The following is a 14682-nucleotide window of genomic DNA, read 5'->3' as shown; positions in this document are numbered from 1 at the left end:
GTAATATTGTAATAGGTTTTTCTTGACCTGACAGTTATGTAATTTGGTTATAATGTTCCTTGTAGTTTGTTCCTTGTAGTTCTTTCTTGAAGTGATTGGTAAATTCTTTCAATTCTTATTTTTCCCTATAGTTCCAGGCTATCAGGGAAGTTTTCTTCTTATAATTTCTTGAACGATGCTGTCCAGGGCCTCTTTTTGATTATGGCTTTCAGGTAGTCCAATGATTCTGAAATTGTTGCTCCTGTATTCATTTTCCAGGACAGTTGTTTTCCCAATGAGGCATTTTACATTGTCTTCTATTTTTTTTATTCTTTCAATTTTTATTTGATTGATTTTTGATGTGAATTTTTGTGTCTCAATTTTCAGATAAAGAAATTGAAAGTATTTCTAGTCATATGTAAAGGTGCTCTAAATAATTATTGATCAGAGAAATGCAAATTAAGACAACTCTGAGATACGCTACATACATCTTCGATTGGCTAAGATGACAGGAAAAGATAATGACAAATGTTGGAGGGAATGTGGGAAAACTGTAACACTAATACATTGTTGGTGAAATTGTGAACAGATCCAACTATTATGGAAAACAATTTGCAACTATGCCCAAAGAATTATCAAACTCTGCATATCCTTCTATCTAGTAATGTTTCTATTGGGCTTATATTCCCAAAGAGATCTTAAAGGAGAGAAAAGAACCCACATGTGCAAAAATGTTTGTGGCAATCCTTTTTGTAGTAGCAAGACACTGGAAACTGAGTGGATGCCCCTCAGTTGGAGGATGGCTAAATAAGTTATGGTATATCAATATTATAGAATATTATTATCATAAGAAATGATCAGCTGGATGATTTCAGAGAGGCATGGAGAAACTTTCATGAACTGATGCTAAGTGAAATGAGCAGAACCAAGAGATCATTGTAGATGGCAACAACAAGATTATGCAATGATCAATTGTGATGGACATGGCACTTTTCAACAATGAGATGATCCAGACCAATTCCAATGATCTTGTGATGAAGAGAGACATCTACACCCAGAGAGAGGATTGGAAACTAAGAGTGGTTCACAACATAGCATTTTCACTCTTTTTGTTGTTGTTTGCTTATATTTTATTTTTCTTTCTCATTTTTTTCTGGTTTGGTTTGATTTTTATTGTGCAGCAATAGAATTGCATAAATATGTATGTATATATTGGATTTAATATATATATATATTTTTACCATGTTTGACATATATTGGATTACTTGCCATCTAGGGGAAGGAATGGGAGGAAGGGAGGGGAAAATTGGAACACAAAGTTTTGCAAAGGTTAATGTTGAAGAATTATCCATGCATATGTTTTAAAAATAAAAAGCTTTAATAAAAAAAGAATTTTTGTGTCTCCTTTTTCCATTTGGCCAATTTTAATTTTTAAGTAGTTATTTTCTTTTTCAAAACTTTTGATCCTTTTTTTCATAATTCTCTTGATTCACTTTAATTTATTTTAAAGGTTTTTTTGAGCTCTTATATGAGTTCTTTCTGGATTTGGGATCACTTCCTATTTTTCTTTTGGGTTTTGCCAATAGATGTTTTGACATTGTTGCCTTCTTCTGAGTTTGTGTCTTGATCTTCCCTGTCCCCACAATAACTTTTTGTAGTCAGATTTCTTTTTGGTTGTTTTTTGCTGATATTGTTTTGGCCTTTTCCCTTTTAAATTTGAGCTTTGCTCCTAAGTGAAAGGGGCATTGTTCAAGCTTCTGTACCAGAGGTTACAACCCCTGGCTGTTTACCTGGTGCTGCACTGCTGTCGCCTTGATGCCCATAAGAGACTCTTGTGTCTGGTGTTGCACTAGGGGTTAAGGTATTGCATGGCTGATGAAGGCACTAGAAGTCTGAATATCTGAATACAGGAAGAATTCTATGCACTGTATTGCCTAGCTACCTGCAAACAACACAATGATCCTTGACAATTCCAAAGTATACATGATGAAAAATGCTATCAACCTTGAAAGAGAAAACTAATGAATTCTGAATGTATATTGAAGCATCTTTTATTTTTAAATTTTTCATGCTTTAAAATTTTTTGTAACAATTAATGTGGAAATATGTTTTATATGATTTCATATATATATAACAGAAGGAAAAGAGAGAGAGAATTTGGAACTGAAAAAAAAACTAATAAAAAGAATGTGAGTTTTAAAAATACTTTTCCTTTCCTTCCTCAGTGCTTGACAAAACACACAGTAGATATTTAATACATGCTTTTGGATTGATTAGTTGAAGATCCTTTGTGGAGACTATACTAAATACTAAACACAGACTGTTCATCTTGGTTTGTAGTTATTATTTTTATTTATTGCAACAGTAGCTTCTGAGTCATAGCTAACTTTAATCCATCAATATTTGGCTGTGGGATTGACAATTTTCCCCACAAATAAGTGCTGGTGAATGTTTGTATCCATAAGGGATACAATGAAGGGCCTGTTGAATTTCATGATGATAGGTTGAAAGGCTATGTAACGCTGGATTCCTATGCCTGTGGCAGCAGCTGCCACAGTGCCATTTTCATTCACTTCAAATGCCGCCTTATGTAATACCTGGTAGGGGAAAGATACACATTGTCACTCTGGGTAATGATTAACCTGGCATACCTAAAAGCAAGTCTCTAACAGAATTTCTATGCAAGGGCAGAATAGGAGAGGATGAATCTATTTCAATTTCCAGAACGTGTAGTATATCTTCATGACCTTACTCCCAAAAACTTGAAATTCATAGGAGGTATAAATAGAAGGAACCCAAAAGAATATGTGGCTCCGGTCTCTTATTGTGGGCACAGAGGGCCAGATAAGGTAAAGTCATTTGAACAAAACTATTCATTGCACAGGTAGGTAGTGCTGCAATGCATGGAAGGCCAGATCTAGAGTCAAGAAGATTTATCTTCTTGAATTCAAATCCAGCCTTAGACACTTACTAGCTCTGTGACCTTGCACAAGTCACTTAACAGTTTGCTTCAGTTTCATCATATGTAAAATGAGCTGGAGAACGAAATGGTAAAACACTCCAATAACTTTGCCAAGAAAACTCCAAATGGAGTCACGAAGAGTCAGACATGACTGAAATGACTGAGCAATAAAAATACATTGCACCTTTGAAGATGAGGTTTGAAAATGTAAAATCTTCTTGGGATTAATTAAAGGTGAATTTAAGCAATGCCTGCAGATTGAGATGAGGAAAGAAAGTATTGGAGGCCTGGGTATTTAAAGGATACTGGAGGATTCACAGAGAAGGGAACAAGTCTATTATGGAAAAGCTAGGGCCAGAAAAGGCAACGATTTTCTATTTCATAGTATGTGGAAGTCTAGTCCTAAACTTTATTTCCAAGAAACAAGAGATATAAAGAAAAAGAGAAAAGCAGAAAGTTGTACTTTAGAGAAGAACAAAATGAGTAGAAGTATATTGAGATAGAATCTAATGAACTATAGAGATCACTTAGTTCAATTTTCTCCTTTTACTTGTGTGAACACTTAAGACTAGAGAGATGTAATCTGTCCAAGGTAACCTAGAACTAAAAGTAGAGAATGTATAAGACATTTGATTTCTTTAGGCTATATTTAAAAAATTGTACTTGCTCACACACAAACACAGTGCACACAGAGTATACACACACACACACACACACACATACTGTTTCTATAGAGGTTTCCAATCTAGAGTCTATGAACTTGTTTTTTTTTTTTAAATGGTTTGATAACTCTCTTTCAATATAATTGCTTTCCTTTGCAATCCAATGTATGCTATTTTATGCACTTGAAAACATTATTTTGAGGAGTTCATAGGTTTCATCAGATGAGTTATAAAGAATACATGATACAAAAAGGTGGATACTGATCTTGAAGCTTTGAATCTTTAATCCTGTTTTGATTAACAAACTTCCTGTTATTTTCAAGTCATTTTTGACTCTTTCTGACCTAATTTGGAATTTTTTGGCAAAAAGGCTGGAAGAGTTTGCTATTTCTTTTTCCAGTTCATTTTACAGATGAGGAAATTGAGGCCAAAAGGGTCTCATAGCTAATAATAATCTGATATGAGATTTGAATTCATAAAGATGAATCTTCCCGACTCTATTCACTGTGCCATCTAACTGTTCTTTTCATATGATAGATATACATGTCTTGTTGATTATAGGTATTGCCACGTCTATATTTGATGTTTTCCAGTTTTGTGGAACTTGTAAGAGCTTGTGTCCTTCTGACATGTCTTTTTAGAACTAGGGTCATCTACATAAACCAAACAAAGGAGTTTAAAGGAGTTGGGATAGAATAATATACACATATTCAAACTACTGCCAAATCCTATTATACATGTAGGCTCTTTTTCTTCATTTTATATATTTTTAAAAAATGATCTTTTTCAGTAAGGATAGAGTACACCTCAGAAATAAAATCTGCAGAGTTGACTCACCTTGGAAACTCGTAGTTTGAATTGTGTGGAGATGCCAGAGAGGTCTGCGTCATTAGTGAACACATCTCGTAAGCCAATTTTGGGAAGCATTTCTTCAAGATTATAAGTGGTGGAGATTGAGATCCTGGGCAGATAAACATTCACCTTCCTATTGGAAAAGAGACCCAGAAAGAACTCAAATTTGCTACTCTATTTGCTGTTTGCTAAATGATTCAGCTCCCCAAAGCAATGGATTTTTTTGTTGTTCCGACTTTTTGTGATCATAACTGAAAAATGACTGAACAGCAACACCGAGATTATAAGCTCCTTACAGAGGAAGACTGCTTTTATTTCCATTCCTCAAAGCATCACAGAATATTAGAATTAAAAGGAACTTTAGAAGTTATGTTAATCCAAGATGTACCTTGACTGAAATCCTCTCTACTACCTTCTATAGGTCATTCCCAACAAGGGGTAGAACCATTGTAGGATTTTAGTGATGTGTTTGTGTGTGTGATTGGTGAACTTGTTTAAAATATATTTTTTAAATTGTTTCAATAGAATTGTTTTTTCTAATTCAATCACTTTTATTTTATTTGAAGCATTTAAGCATATTTTAAGCACTTAAAGCAGCTTTAAAAAGGCATTTAAAAATGTTATTCTGAGAAGTCGATAGCCTTCACTACTTAGCCCAAAAGACTTCAGGAATTGAAAATAAAAATATTAAAAACTCTTGCTCTATTGGTGTCCAATTCTTTGGGCCATTGAAGGGCAATTCATATTCAGAATTAATTGGACTAGATGGCCTTTGACGTCCTTTATTTTTCAGATTCTTTAATTATCTGGTTTCCTAGGGACTTCTTTTTGAAGACTTCCTATGGTGGGGAACTGGCACACTGTCTTTTGGAGCAGCCTTGTGGACAGATCTATTTGTTAGGAAATTTGAGCCTAAACCTAGCTCCCAGAGCTTTACTGGTCATGAAGAAACATTCAATAGCCACATTTTGATTGATTAGAAGCATCTACATTAAATCCAAATTAAGCGCCTTGTAGAAATAAAAAAAAAAATGCTCCTGGTGACCACACTGTCTCAATCATAGAATATTTTTTTAATTGGTGCCTTTTAAATTCTTGCAATTTGTAACTTTTCTTTTTCCACATGGATTAATAATAGTTTCTATTTCTATAGTACTTTAAGATTTACAAAGTCTTAGAAAGAGCATGTATGATCTCATTTTACACATGTGGAAAGCAAAGCACCAGGAAGCTAAGGGATTTGCCTGATGTCACACTGGTGGAAGAGTAGAAGAGGCATTTAATCTCAGAAAGTCTGATTTCCCCCCACAATGCCACAATACTTCTCATTAAAATCTTTTGGAAAGACATCTGCAATCTTATTGATAAGTAAAGTCCATACTGTGTTGGCAAACATACTGCTGATTTATCTTGTTTATTCAGCCACCCACATCCCCAAAGAGGTTATGGCACAGTAGAAAGAGCTCTAGGTTTGGAGTCAGGGGGCTTGGATTTTGGTTTGGCCCCTAACTACTTGTACCTGACTTTGGAAAAGACTCTTTCCATAGGCTTCATTTTCTTTATATGTAAAACAATGGAGTTGAATTAGATTTTTCTTTAAAATATCTTCTAGCTCTCTGTATTCCATGTATCTCAGACAAAATAATACTCTTAGTTGCCTGTGACATTGTTGTTGGTTATAAATTCATTTTATAAAAGAAGTTAAATTTTAGTCTGGTAGAAAGAAATGAAGCAGGAGATGATTTATGTTCAAGAACCAGATCTTTCAAGTATATAGTTGTGACTTATGGCAAAAACTTCCCCTCTTTACCTTAGTTCTTGTCTATCAAATAAGAATATTATTCTATCTACTTCATAGAGTAGTTATGAAAATTATAATTGCTGAGATTTATGTTGTAGTTTAATATTTGTGAAGCTCTGTATGAACATTATCTCATTTGATTCTCACAGTAATCCTGGAAGGGCAGATGTATGGGAATTATACCCACTTTACAAATGAGAAATTCAGAGATGTAAGTAACTTGTCCATAGCTGTACCAATAGTAAATTCCAGAAGCAGAATTTGAACCCAAGTTCCCCTTCATTTCAATTTCATTTATTTTTGCTCTTTGAAATCTCCTGTATAGTTAAATTCCTATACAGATTCAAATATTCACTGTTACAATTCTCTAAGGAAAAGAACTCAACACCGAAGTCCAAAGTAATGGCTTATGATAGATATAAGAAGTTCATGGCATATTATTTATGATTGTAGCATCTCATCAAGAATATGTATACTGGAAAAATGAGTGAATCTGTCATATAGCAAGCAAGGAATAACAAGTGGTAAGCTTAAGGGTTTCACTATTATTCAAAATGTTTAAAAAAACCAGGAAAAACAGCTGTTAGTGGGGCCTTTGTGAAAGATTTATGTGAAAGATTTACTCTCCTGGGATAAGAAGAAACAGTCATTTCAGTCTGTGGCAGTGTGAGGAGAGCCTCACACAGAATCAGAGCACAGAATTTTTGATTCAGACCTGTGTTAAAGTCCTGACTTTGATAGAAGCTGTGAGTTCCCAGCAAATTACTTCTCTGTTCTTAGACATTATCTTTTCCTGTTCTAAAAGGATTGTTGTGAGAATCAAATGGGAAATGCGCATAAAACATATTACAAACTGGAAATCTTCACTCCACTCCACTATCCTCTAAACTTATCTTATCTTTGTCTTATCACATTGATCATACCTAGCTAGGTATCCATACCTTGGATTACTTCTACTATCTACCACTTTCAGTCCTCAACAAGCTTTACTCCCCTTGATGTACTCTATAATCCAGAAACACTGGCCTTATTGGTATTCCTAACATATGACACTCCTGAATTTTTATTGGCTAATTTCCATGTCTGGAATGCTCTACTTCTTTGTCTTCACTTCCTGGCTTCCCTTCTGTTGAGACTCATTTGATATCCTATCTTCTGTAACAGTAATTCCCTGGTCCCCTTTTCTCTTTTAGCTGTTAGTGTTTTTCCTTTTAAATTACCTCCCATTTATACTATGTATATCTCATACAAACATAATTGGTTTTATGTTGTCTCTACAATATGAGGACTGAGACTTTTTTTTTGTTTCATTGTAATCTTAATATTTATCATTATGTTTGGCATGAAATAAACATTTACAACTTAACTTGTGATTTCTTTGCTTGATTATAGCTGTTAACTATTAGCAATCCTACTCCCATACCTTTTTTTGGTAAATCTAGAACATGTTATTCCTCCTTTAGTGATTATAGAATCCAATGCCTGCTCTAATTTGCCTTCATCTGGTAGAATTAAAATTAACCAGACATTCCCCTCATAGGGCAGGACAACCATTGAAGAGAACAATTCATCCTCACGGCTGTAGTACAATCTTTCCTTTTTCATCATCATTGGCACTTGTATTGTTGTGTTCTTATCCACATAAAAATTCTGCATCTCAGTAAGGGTGGGATTAAAAGAGGTTTTCCAATTTCCTACAGAAAAAACAAAGAATAAATTATCGTGTAACCTTGTGAACTGGGAATGTTGAGGAGTGCTGGAACATCCAGTTAGCATTCAACTAAGTTCAAAGAATACATTTTGTTAAGTGCCTACCATTCACCAGACTATCAGCCTAAAAATAACCTTGTGTTAGGCCCTGTGGAAAAAGAAACACCTCATGGAGAGTACAATCTAGTAGAACAGGACATACTTATTCACAGAAATAATTACATGAAAAATGTCTCAATAAGAGCACAGATGAGTAATGAAAAAATTCTTTGAGGTTCCTAATTTATATTGCATACATCAAAGAAAGCTTCCTGGAAATGATGGCATTTGAAATGGTTTTTAAAGGAGGTAAATAATTTTCATGGGCAGAGATATGGGGGAGAGCCTTCCAAATTAAGAATTTAGAGATGTGGGGGGAAAATTAGCACCTCAAACCTTCTCTTTATTCATTCCCAGAGACTGGTAAGAATAGACTCACTTGGTGAAATTTCATCTAATGCATGTCAGAAACTTTTTAATTTGACCAGGGAAAGTAGCTTTTTTCCTGAACCTCACAAAAAGTCATTCCTCTATACTTCAAATAACTGATGTATAATAACTAGATAAAACTCCATACCCAGCGCCCTTCTTGAAAATAGGATATTGAGGGAGTGATTGCCCAACTATGATCATCTTCTTACTACCAACAAAGAACTCCAATCTTCTCAGAATTATGGGATGGGTTACTTTTATACTTACCTTATTATACCGATGTTGCAGGTAGGCTTCTAAGTCTTTGTTACAGTTAAAAACAAAGTCTCCTCCAACCTTCAACTAATCACAAAGATCAATGACTATATTCATCTTGCATAGAGGATTTTCTGCTTTACAAAGGCATTCTTCTAAGTTGGGCAAATTACTTTCCCTCACAGTCATTGCAAGTAGAATGCATCATTGCTAGAATTTAAACCCAGATCATCTCTGTTCAAAATCAAGTATTATGTTATTATGTTAAACACATCATTTAATACATGTTAAACACATGTAATTCCTGAATGAAGGGAAGGTTATCAGATAGACTGAGAAACTTTTAGGTGTCCTTTCCCAGTAGAGTCAACTTGGGAAAATTTTTTTAACTTAAGAAATAACTAAAATAGTTGATACAAAATTAAAATAAATACATTATTGCTTAAAGATAACATAATTTAAGGAAAATTTGATTTATAATCATTTGATTTATGTGCAGTTTTCAAGAACAAAGCTTTATTATATAAATTGAGATTCAGACATATTCAAAATTGGGAACAAGAAGAACATACTCTTGCATACAAGAAGTCTTACCCTTAAAAAAAATGTAGTTTATGAGAAACATTACTGTGCTGGGGTCTAGACTCTTGAGTAATTCTGGAATTTTTCCATGTGTTTTCTTATCAACATAATCATTAATTTGCTTCTTAGCATCTTCAGAATCTTTGAAGTTTGCAGCAAATACTTCAGCTCCATACAAGTTCTTGACATCATCTAAGAATTCTTGGAGTGGTTCTAGCTGATTATCAATGAAGAGGCCATTGCCACTTTCCAGTTGAATGTTGCCTTCTGTTGTGTTCAGTAGGTAGACAAGATCTCGGAAACCTTTGTGGATCTCCCTTTCTTGAAGCTCTGTGAGATTAAAACCCAGCCCTTCCAAAAGATTAGTTAGGGTTGATGTTTTAGCCCCCAGGGAGAGCATGGCAAAGGCAGTGGAAATGCTCAAGGGAGAGAAGAAGACATTCTTGTGAGGATTTTCAGAAACTAAGAACTTTAACAATCTTCCAGCAAATTCTGAATTTGCTGGCCTTATTTTGTGGTAGGTCAGTTCATGGTTAGCCTGAGTACTCTGCTCTTCAGTATCAGATTGCTCTTGGCAGAAAATAGCTTTTGGAATCCAGGCCACTAGCAGGAGCAGGTAGAGGGGCAGCTGCATTTTCCTTTGGAACATTTCTAAAATAAGTCAAAAAACAATATTATGATATTTGTTAAAATGTCTGACTTAATGTAACATGAGGTTTGTAACTGAATTCTGTGCAATGTAAATGCATACTCTTTTTTTTTTATTTACTGATCAACACTGAGTGCAAGAGGAGAAATTACAGCATCTAAAATAGTGGATAATTAATTTTCAAGAGATGAAGGCTCAGATGCACTTAGGGTAGTGAGATTAGGGCTTTCTCTTTGACACCAAAATCTGAGGGGGCAGTTCTTCTTTCCTGCTGTGGTCTGGAGTCGTATCTTACCATCTCATACCCTTTGGGAACTGGGGTAGAAGGTTTTGGAGGAGGTTGAGGGTTTTGTTTAATAATAAAATATTTAATAATTGGCACTGAAAAATGAATGCAGAACACACTTTAAAATTTAAACTGCATTATTAATATTTTTACATCAATTTTAAGTCTGAAAAATCTATAAAATAATAAATCTATCTGTGACTTGTTTCATTTACAAATTTCCAAGGTTCAAATGCTCACATTGAAAGTCTATATGAGAGAGCTCCAACAAACTCCTGGGCACCAGAATCACTTCTAGTGAATGTTGGGGCAAAAAAGGATGGGGACAAATATGTGAGACATTTCTTAGTCCTCCAGATGCCAGGAAATAGAGGCTGGGCTTTTCTGGGAAATGTAGAAAGACATTTTTTAATCAGGTACTGCACAGAGGCCTTTTATTTGTTGTTTGGCCATTTTCAATCATGTCTGAATCTTCATGACCCTTCTTTGGGGTTTTCTTGGCAAGAATATTGCCATGGTTTTCCATTTCCTTTTCCAGTTCATTTCATAGATGAGGAAATTAAGGGAAACAGGGTTAGGTGACTTGTCCAGGCTTACCTAGCTAGTAAGTGTCTGAGTTCAAGTCTGAACTCAGATCTTCCCAGTTCTAGGTCTGGTATTCTATCTACTATGCTACTTAGCTGCCTCCAAACAGAGGCCAAGGCAGGATATGATAGCCCAGGTGAACAGGGATATTATGGCCCAAAGAGATCATTGGAAGGGACCTTAGTTGTCACAGAGTTCAACCAGTTCATTATATAGTTCATATTCAAAGCCATATGTGCAAAAAATAGTAAGTGATAAAGCTGAGACTTGAAACTACATCCTTTGATTCCAAGTCTAGGCCATCCATAACTGGGTCAAGCACCAGCCTTAGGCTGGAGATCCCTGTCCTCATGTCAATTATGCAGTGAAGGAGCACCTCATGGCACAGGAGAAAACAATTAAAGAAGGCAAGTCTAGGAAGAAGAAATTGGAAACCTCTGCCTCCCTTATGCTAGGGACTTTCCTTTCCCTTAGAGTTGGGAGCTACCAAGTTTCTCAACTTTCCTGTAGGCTAGAACCTGTGGTAAAGAAAAATTGTTGTTAAGTTATTTATCTGTTTTGTGACTATGGATTTATCCATGAGGTTTTATTTTGTAAAGATAATGGAGTAGTTTGACATTTCCTTCTCCATTGTGTCCTCATTTTACAGATAGGGACTCAAATCAAATAGGGGTTAAATGACTTGCATAGCATCATCCAGCTAATGAGGGACTGAGGCTGAAATTGAATTCAGAACTTTCTGACTCCAGGACCAGTGCTTTATCCCCTCCATCATCTAGTTGCCTTTGGTAGAGAGAGGACCAGCCTGGAAATGAAGATGGAGAGGAAAGTGATATGAATGAACATTTAATTAGTGCCTACTAGAAGCCAGGAACAATGCTAAGTATTTTACAAACATCTCATTTGATTTTCACAACAATCTTGCTGTTATTTATTACCATTTTACAGTTGAGGTAACTGAGGAAAACTGAGGTTAAGTGACTTGCCCATTTATAGCTAGTAAGTATTTGAAGCTATATTTAAACTCATATGTTCCTGAATCCAGCCTTAATGCTCTGTAACCTGTGCCACCCATCTGCTTTAATAAATGGAGAGGGTAGTGAGCTGAAGTGTTCCACAGGGTACATTTTGGGCAGATACTAGCGTGTGTTTTAGAAAATATCAATATGTTCATTGAAGTAACAGTCCCAGAACAAAAGATAAGACAGAATGGAAGAGTGGAGACAGTGATGATCTTGCAAAGGGCATTGGTTGATACCACCCTCTAGGACTACTGTATGTATATAAATATATAGTATGCCCTTAGAGGAAGAAAGCTTGCTAAGGGAGAAAAGTAGAGGGAGAATCTGGATTGGCAGTGAAGATCAAGTTATATTTATTCTACTCCTATTCTTGACCCAGTGGATCAAGAGATCTGAGAGAAAGAACACCTATTTCCAGAGATGTAATATCTTTCAGGTAGAGTCAGGAAGTGACAGGCTAGATCTGGCTCATCTGGTGGCAAGAGCCAATTGTGAAATTTGCAGTGTGAGCATTTATACCTCAGAAATCAGCAAATGCTACAAATCAGGGACTGGTTTACTGTTTTGTTGATTATCTAGCTATATATCTATAAATATCTATAAGGTTATACTTAACAGTGTGTTCTAAGTATATATTCTTCTGCCCCCAAGAGCTGATTGTTAAACATTTACTAGCATTCTTCTGGATTCAAGTTTCTATAAGTGCCAGAAGATGTGTAGTGTAGGGTCATGGTTTAAGATAAAGAAAATGTTGCTCACAATATAGCAGGATTCTAGGAAGATTCCAGGAAAAGGGAATGGTTGAGGATCAGAAATTAGGGCCTGGTAGCAATGGAAATGTAATTTTTTTACTTGGGCAGCTTGAAACTGAATCACTAGGACTCAGAATGAGAAAAGAGTATAAATCATAGCACAGGGGATTTTCTTACACTTCCTTTTGTGTCACAGTTGCCCCAGATGCCAGAATTCCTAGTTAAAACACTGGTTAGAGGATAGAGATCAGTGTGAGGGTTAACAATTAAATGAAACTGTGACATTGCTACTCAGGAAAGCCTTATCTTTTATTCTGTTTTTATACTTCAGAGTACACTGACCTCTTCCTTGTTTTCTCTCCTTCTATGTTTATTTGTACTCTCAGAAGATTCACATTCATTGGAGTTTAAATAATTGGAAATAACTTGTGTAGTCCCCCCTAATTATCTCTTCACCCCACAGTGGATTTTTAATGAGCAAGGGATAAAAATCCAAGCTAAAGAGATGAACCTCTAAAAATGGAGTAGCAAGTGTTTCATTCAGTGATCTCTAAGGTCTCTTTCAGCTCTATAAATCTATGATTCTATCTATTCTCAGGTAAAATATGGTCAGTATTCAACTAGCACAAGAAAGAAGTTGGTGTCATGACTCATAGAAATAAAAAAGGATTTTCCCTTTTAGAACTTTCCATGTCAAATTTGCTGTGGGAGAGTAAACAAACCAAATCAAAACAAAACAAAAATACTACTATTGAGAGTATAGCTGCCACACATTTATATATGCCCTAAAGCCAAAGGTATCATATCCCCTTGTGTAATGCTGGTCAAAATTAACTTGAAAATAGCCCAATACCATTCTGGTATCATTCTAATTAACCAAGAAAGTCAGAAATAGTTTAATGCTGAACATTCCATTGGGAAAGAAGGAGGAGACTGTTCTATGGAGTATAGTGAAAGCTTTCACTGTTGATGAGATCTTCTTGTCTACATATAAACTTGAATATTTGAAGTGGAAAGGTCCTTAGAACATCTTTAGTCTAGCCCTATAAAATGTTTTAGAGAGATAAAGTCACTTGCCCAAGTTTGTAAAAAGAATTATCAAAAGAAAAGAAAAAGAATTAAAACATGAAACAATTACATGGTGTAGTGGATAGAGCACTGACCCTGAAGTCTCAGTTCAAATCTGGTCTCAGATACTTACAACTTACTAGTCATGTGATTCTGGGCAAGTTACTTAACTCCTATTGCCTCACTAAAAAAAAATAATAATAAAACAAGAGTTATCAAAAGAGCTGGAACTAGAAATAACTAGTCCAATGATTTTTCTCTAGAATTGTTTTTTGGAAAGGATCCTTTAAAAAAAATCAACTAAACAAATTTAGACTAGGAAACTAAAGCTCAAATTGTCTAAAATTATATCAATAGATATTTTAATATTTTATTATGTCTCAGAATGAAAATAATACAATTAGAGTTAGAAGTTAGAGCTAAGAATTCATTTGGCCCATGTCTTCTAAACCTGGGTTTTTGAAAAGAAAAAAGCCAAAAAACAAAACCAAAACAAACTTTGATAATTGTGTTTCAAAAGAATTAGTTTTTTTTTTTTTGTAATCCGATGTATTTTACTTTATGCACATAAATATATTATTCTGAGAAGGGACCTATAGTTTTCACCAGACTATCCAAAGCTCAAAAAAGTGCTAATTTAGGCTACCCCCTATTAAAACCATAAACCTGTTTACAATATCCTTGATAAGTGATTATCAATTTTTTTTTATTTAAATACATTCATTAAAGAAGAACTCATTGTTTCCCAAAACATGCTATTTCATTTTGGATCTTCCTATATATGAACTTATTTTTATATTGAGTTGAAATTTGCATTCAAATAAAAGTGGAAGGAGTCAAAATGTTCCCTTCATTTGTAGGTCTTTTGGGTTTAGACCCAAGTTTGGAAGTTTTGTCCACCAAGAAAGAACTTAACTGTAATTGAAGATAATATTGAATAGAGGATTTTAAGAGGATGGTAGAGTAGTCTCTAAATTTCAAGCTCTCCAGATTTTTCTTACAAACAGAACAAATTTGTGCCTCAGATGAACATAGACTGTTGAAAG

General features: G+C 34.9%; 1 protein-coding gene across 1 annotated transcript; it reads right to left on the bottom strand.

Annotated features, from left to right (window-relative positions):
• Positions 1-2308: 2308 nt before the first annotated feature.
• On the bottom strand, positions 2309-10350 carry LOC127549942 (alpha-1-antiproteinase 2-like). The gene is made up of 4 exons (XM_051978441.1): positions 9287-10350; positions 7680-7950; positions 4441-4588; positions 2309-2576 (listed from the first exon to the last, which is right to left on the bottom strand). Exons 1-4 carry the CDS (start codon positions 9921-9923, stop codon positions 2376-2378), a joined length of 1257 nt encoding a protein of 418 aa, XP_051834401.1. The 5' UTR covers positions 9924-10350; the 3' UTR covers positions 2309-2375.
• Positions 10351-14682: the final 4332 nt, after the last annotated feature.

The sequence above is a fragment of the Antechinus flavipes genome, chromosome 2 (assembly GCF_016432865.1).
Source record: "Antechinus flavipes isolate AdamAnt ecotype Samford, QLD, Australia chromosome 2, AdamAnt_v2, whole genome shotgun sequence".
NCBI classification, from domain to species: domain Eukaryota; kingdom Metazoa; phylum Chordata; class Mammalia; order Dasyuromorphia; family Dasyuridae; genus Antechinus; species Antechinus flavipes.
Note: the sequence above shows the minus strand (reverse complement) of the source record. Positions and strands in the feature narration are given on the sequence as shown.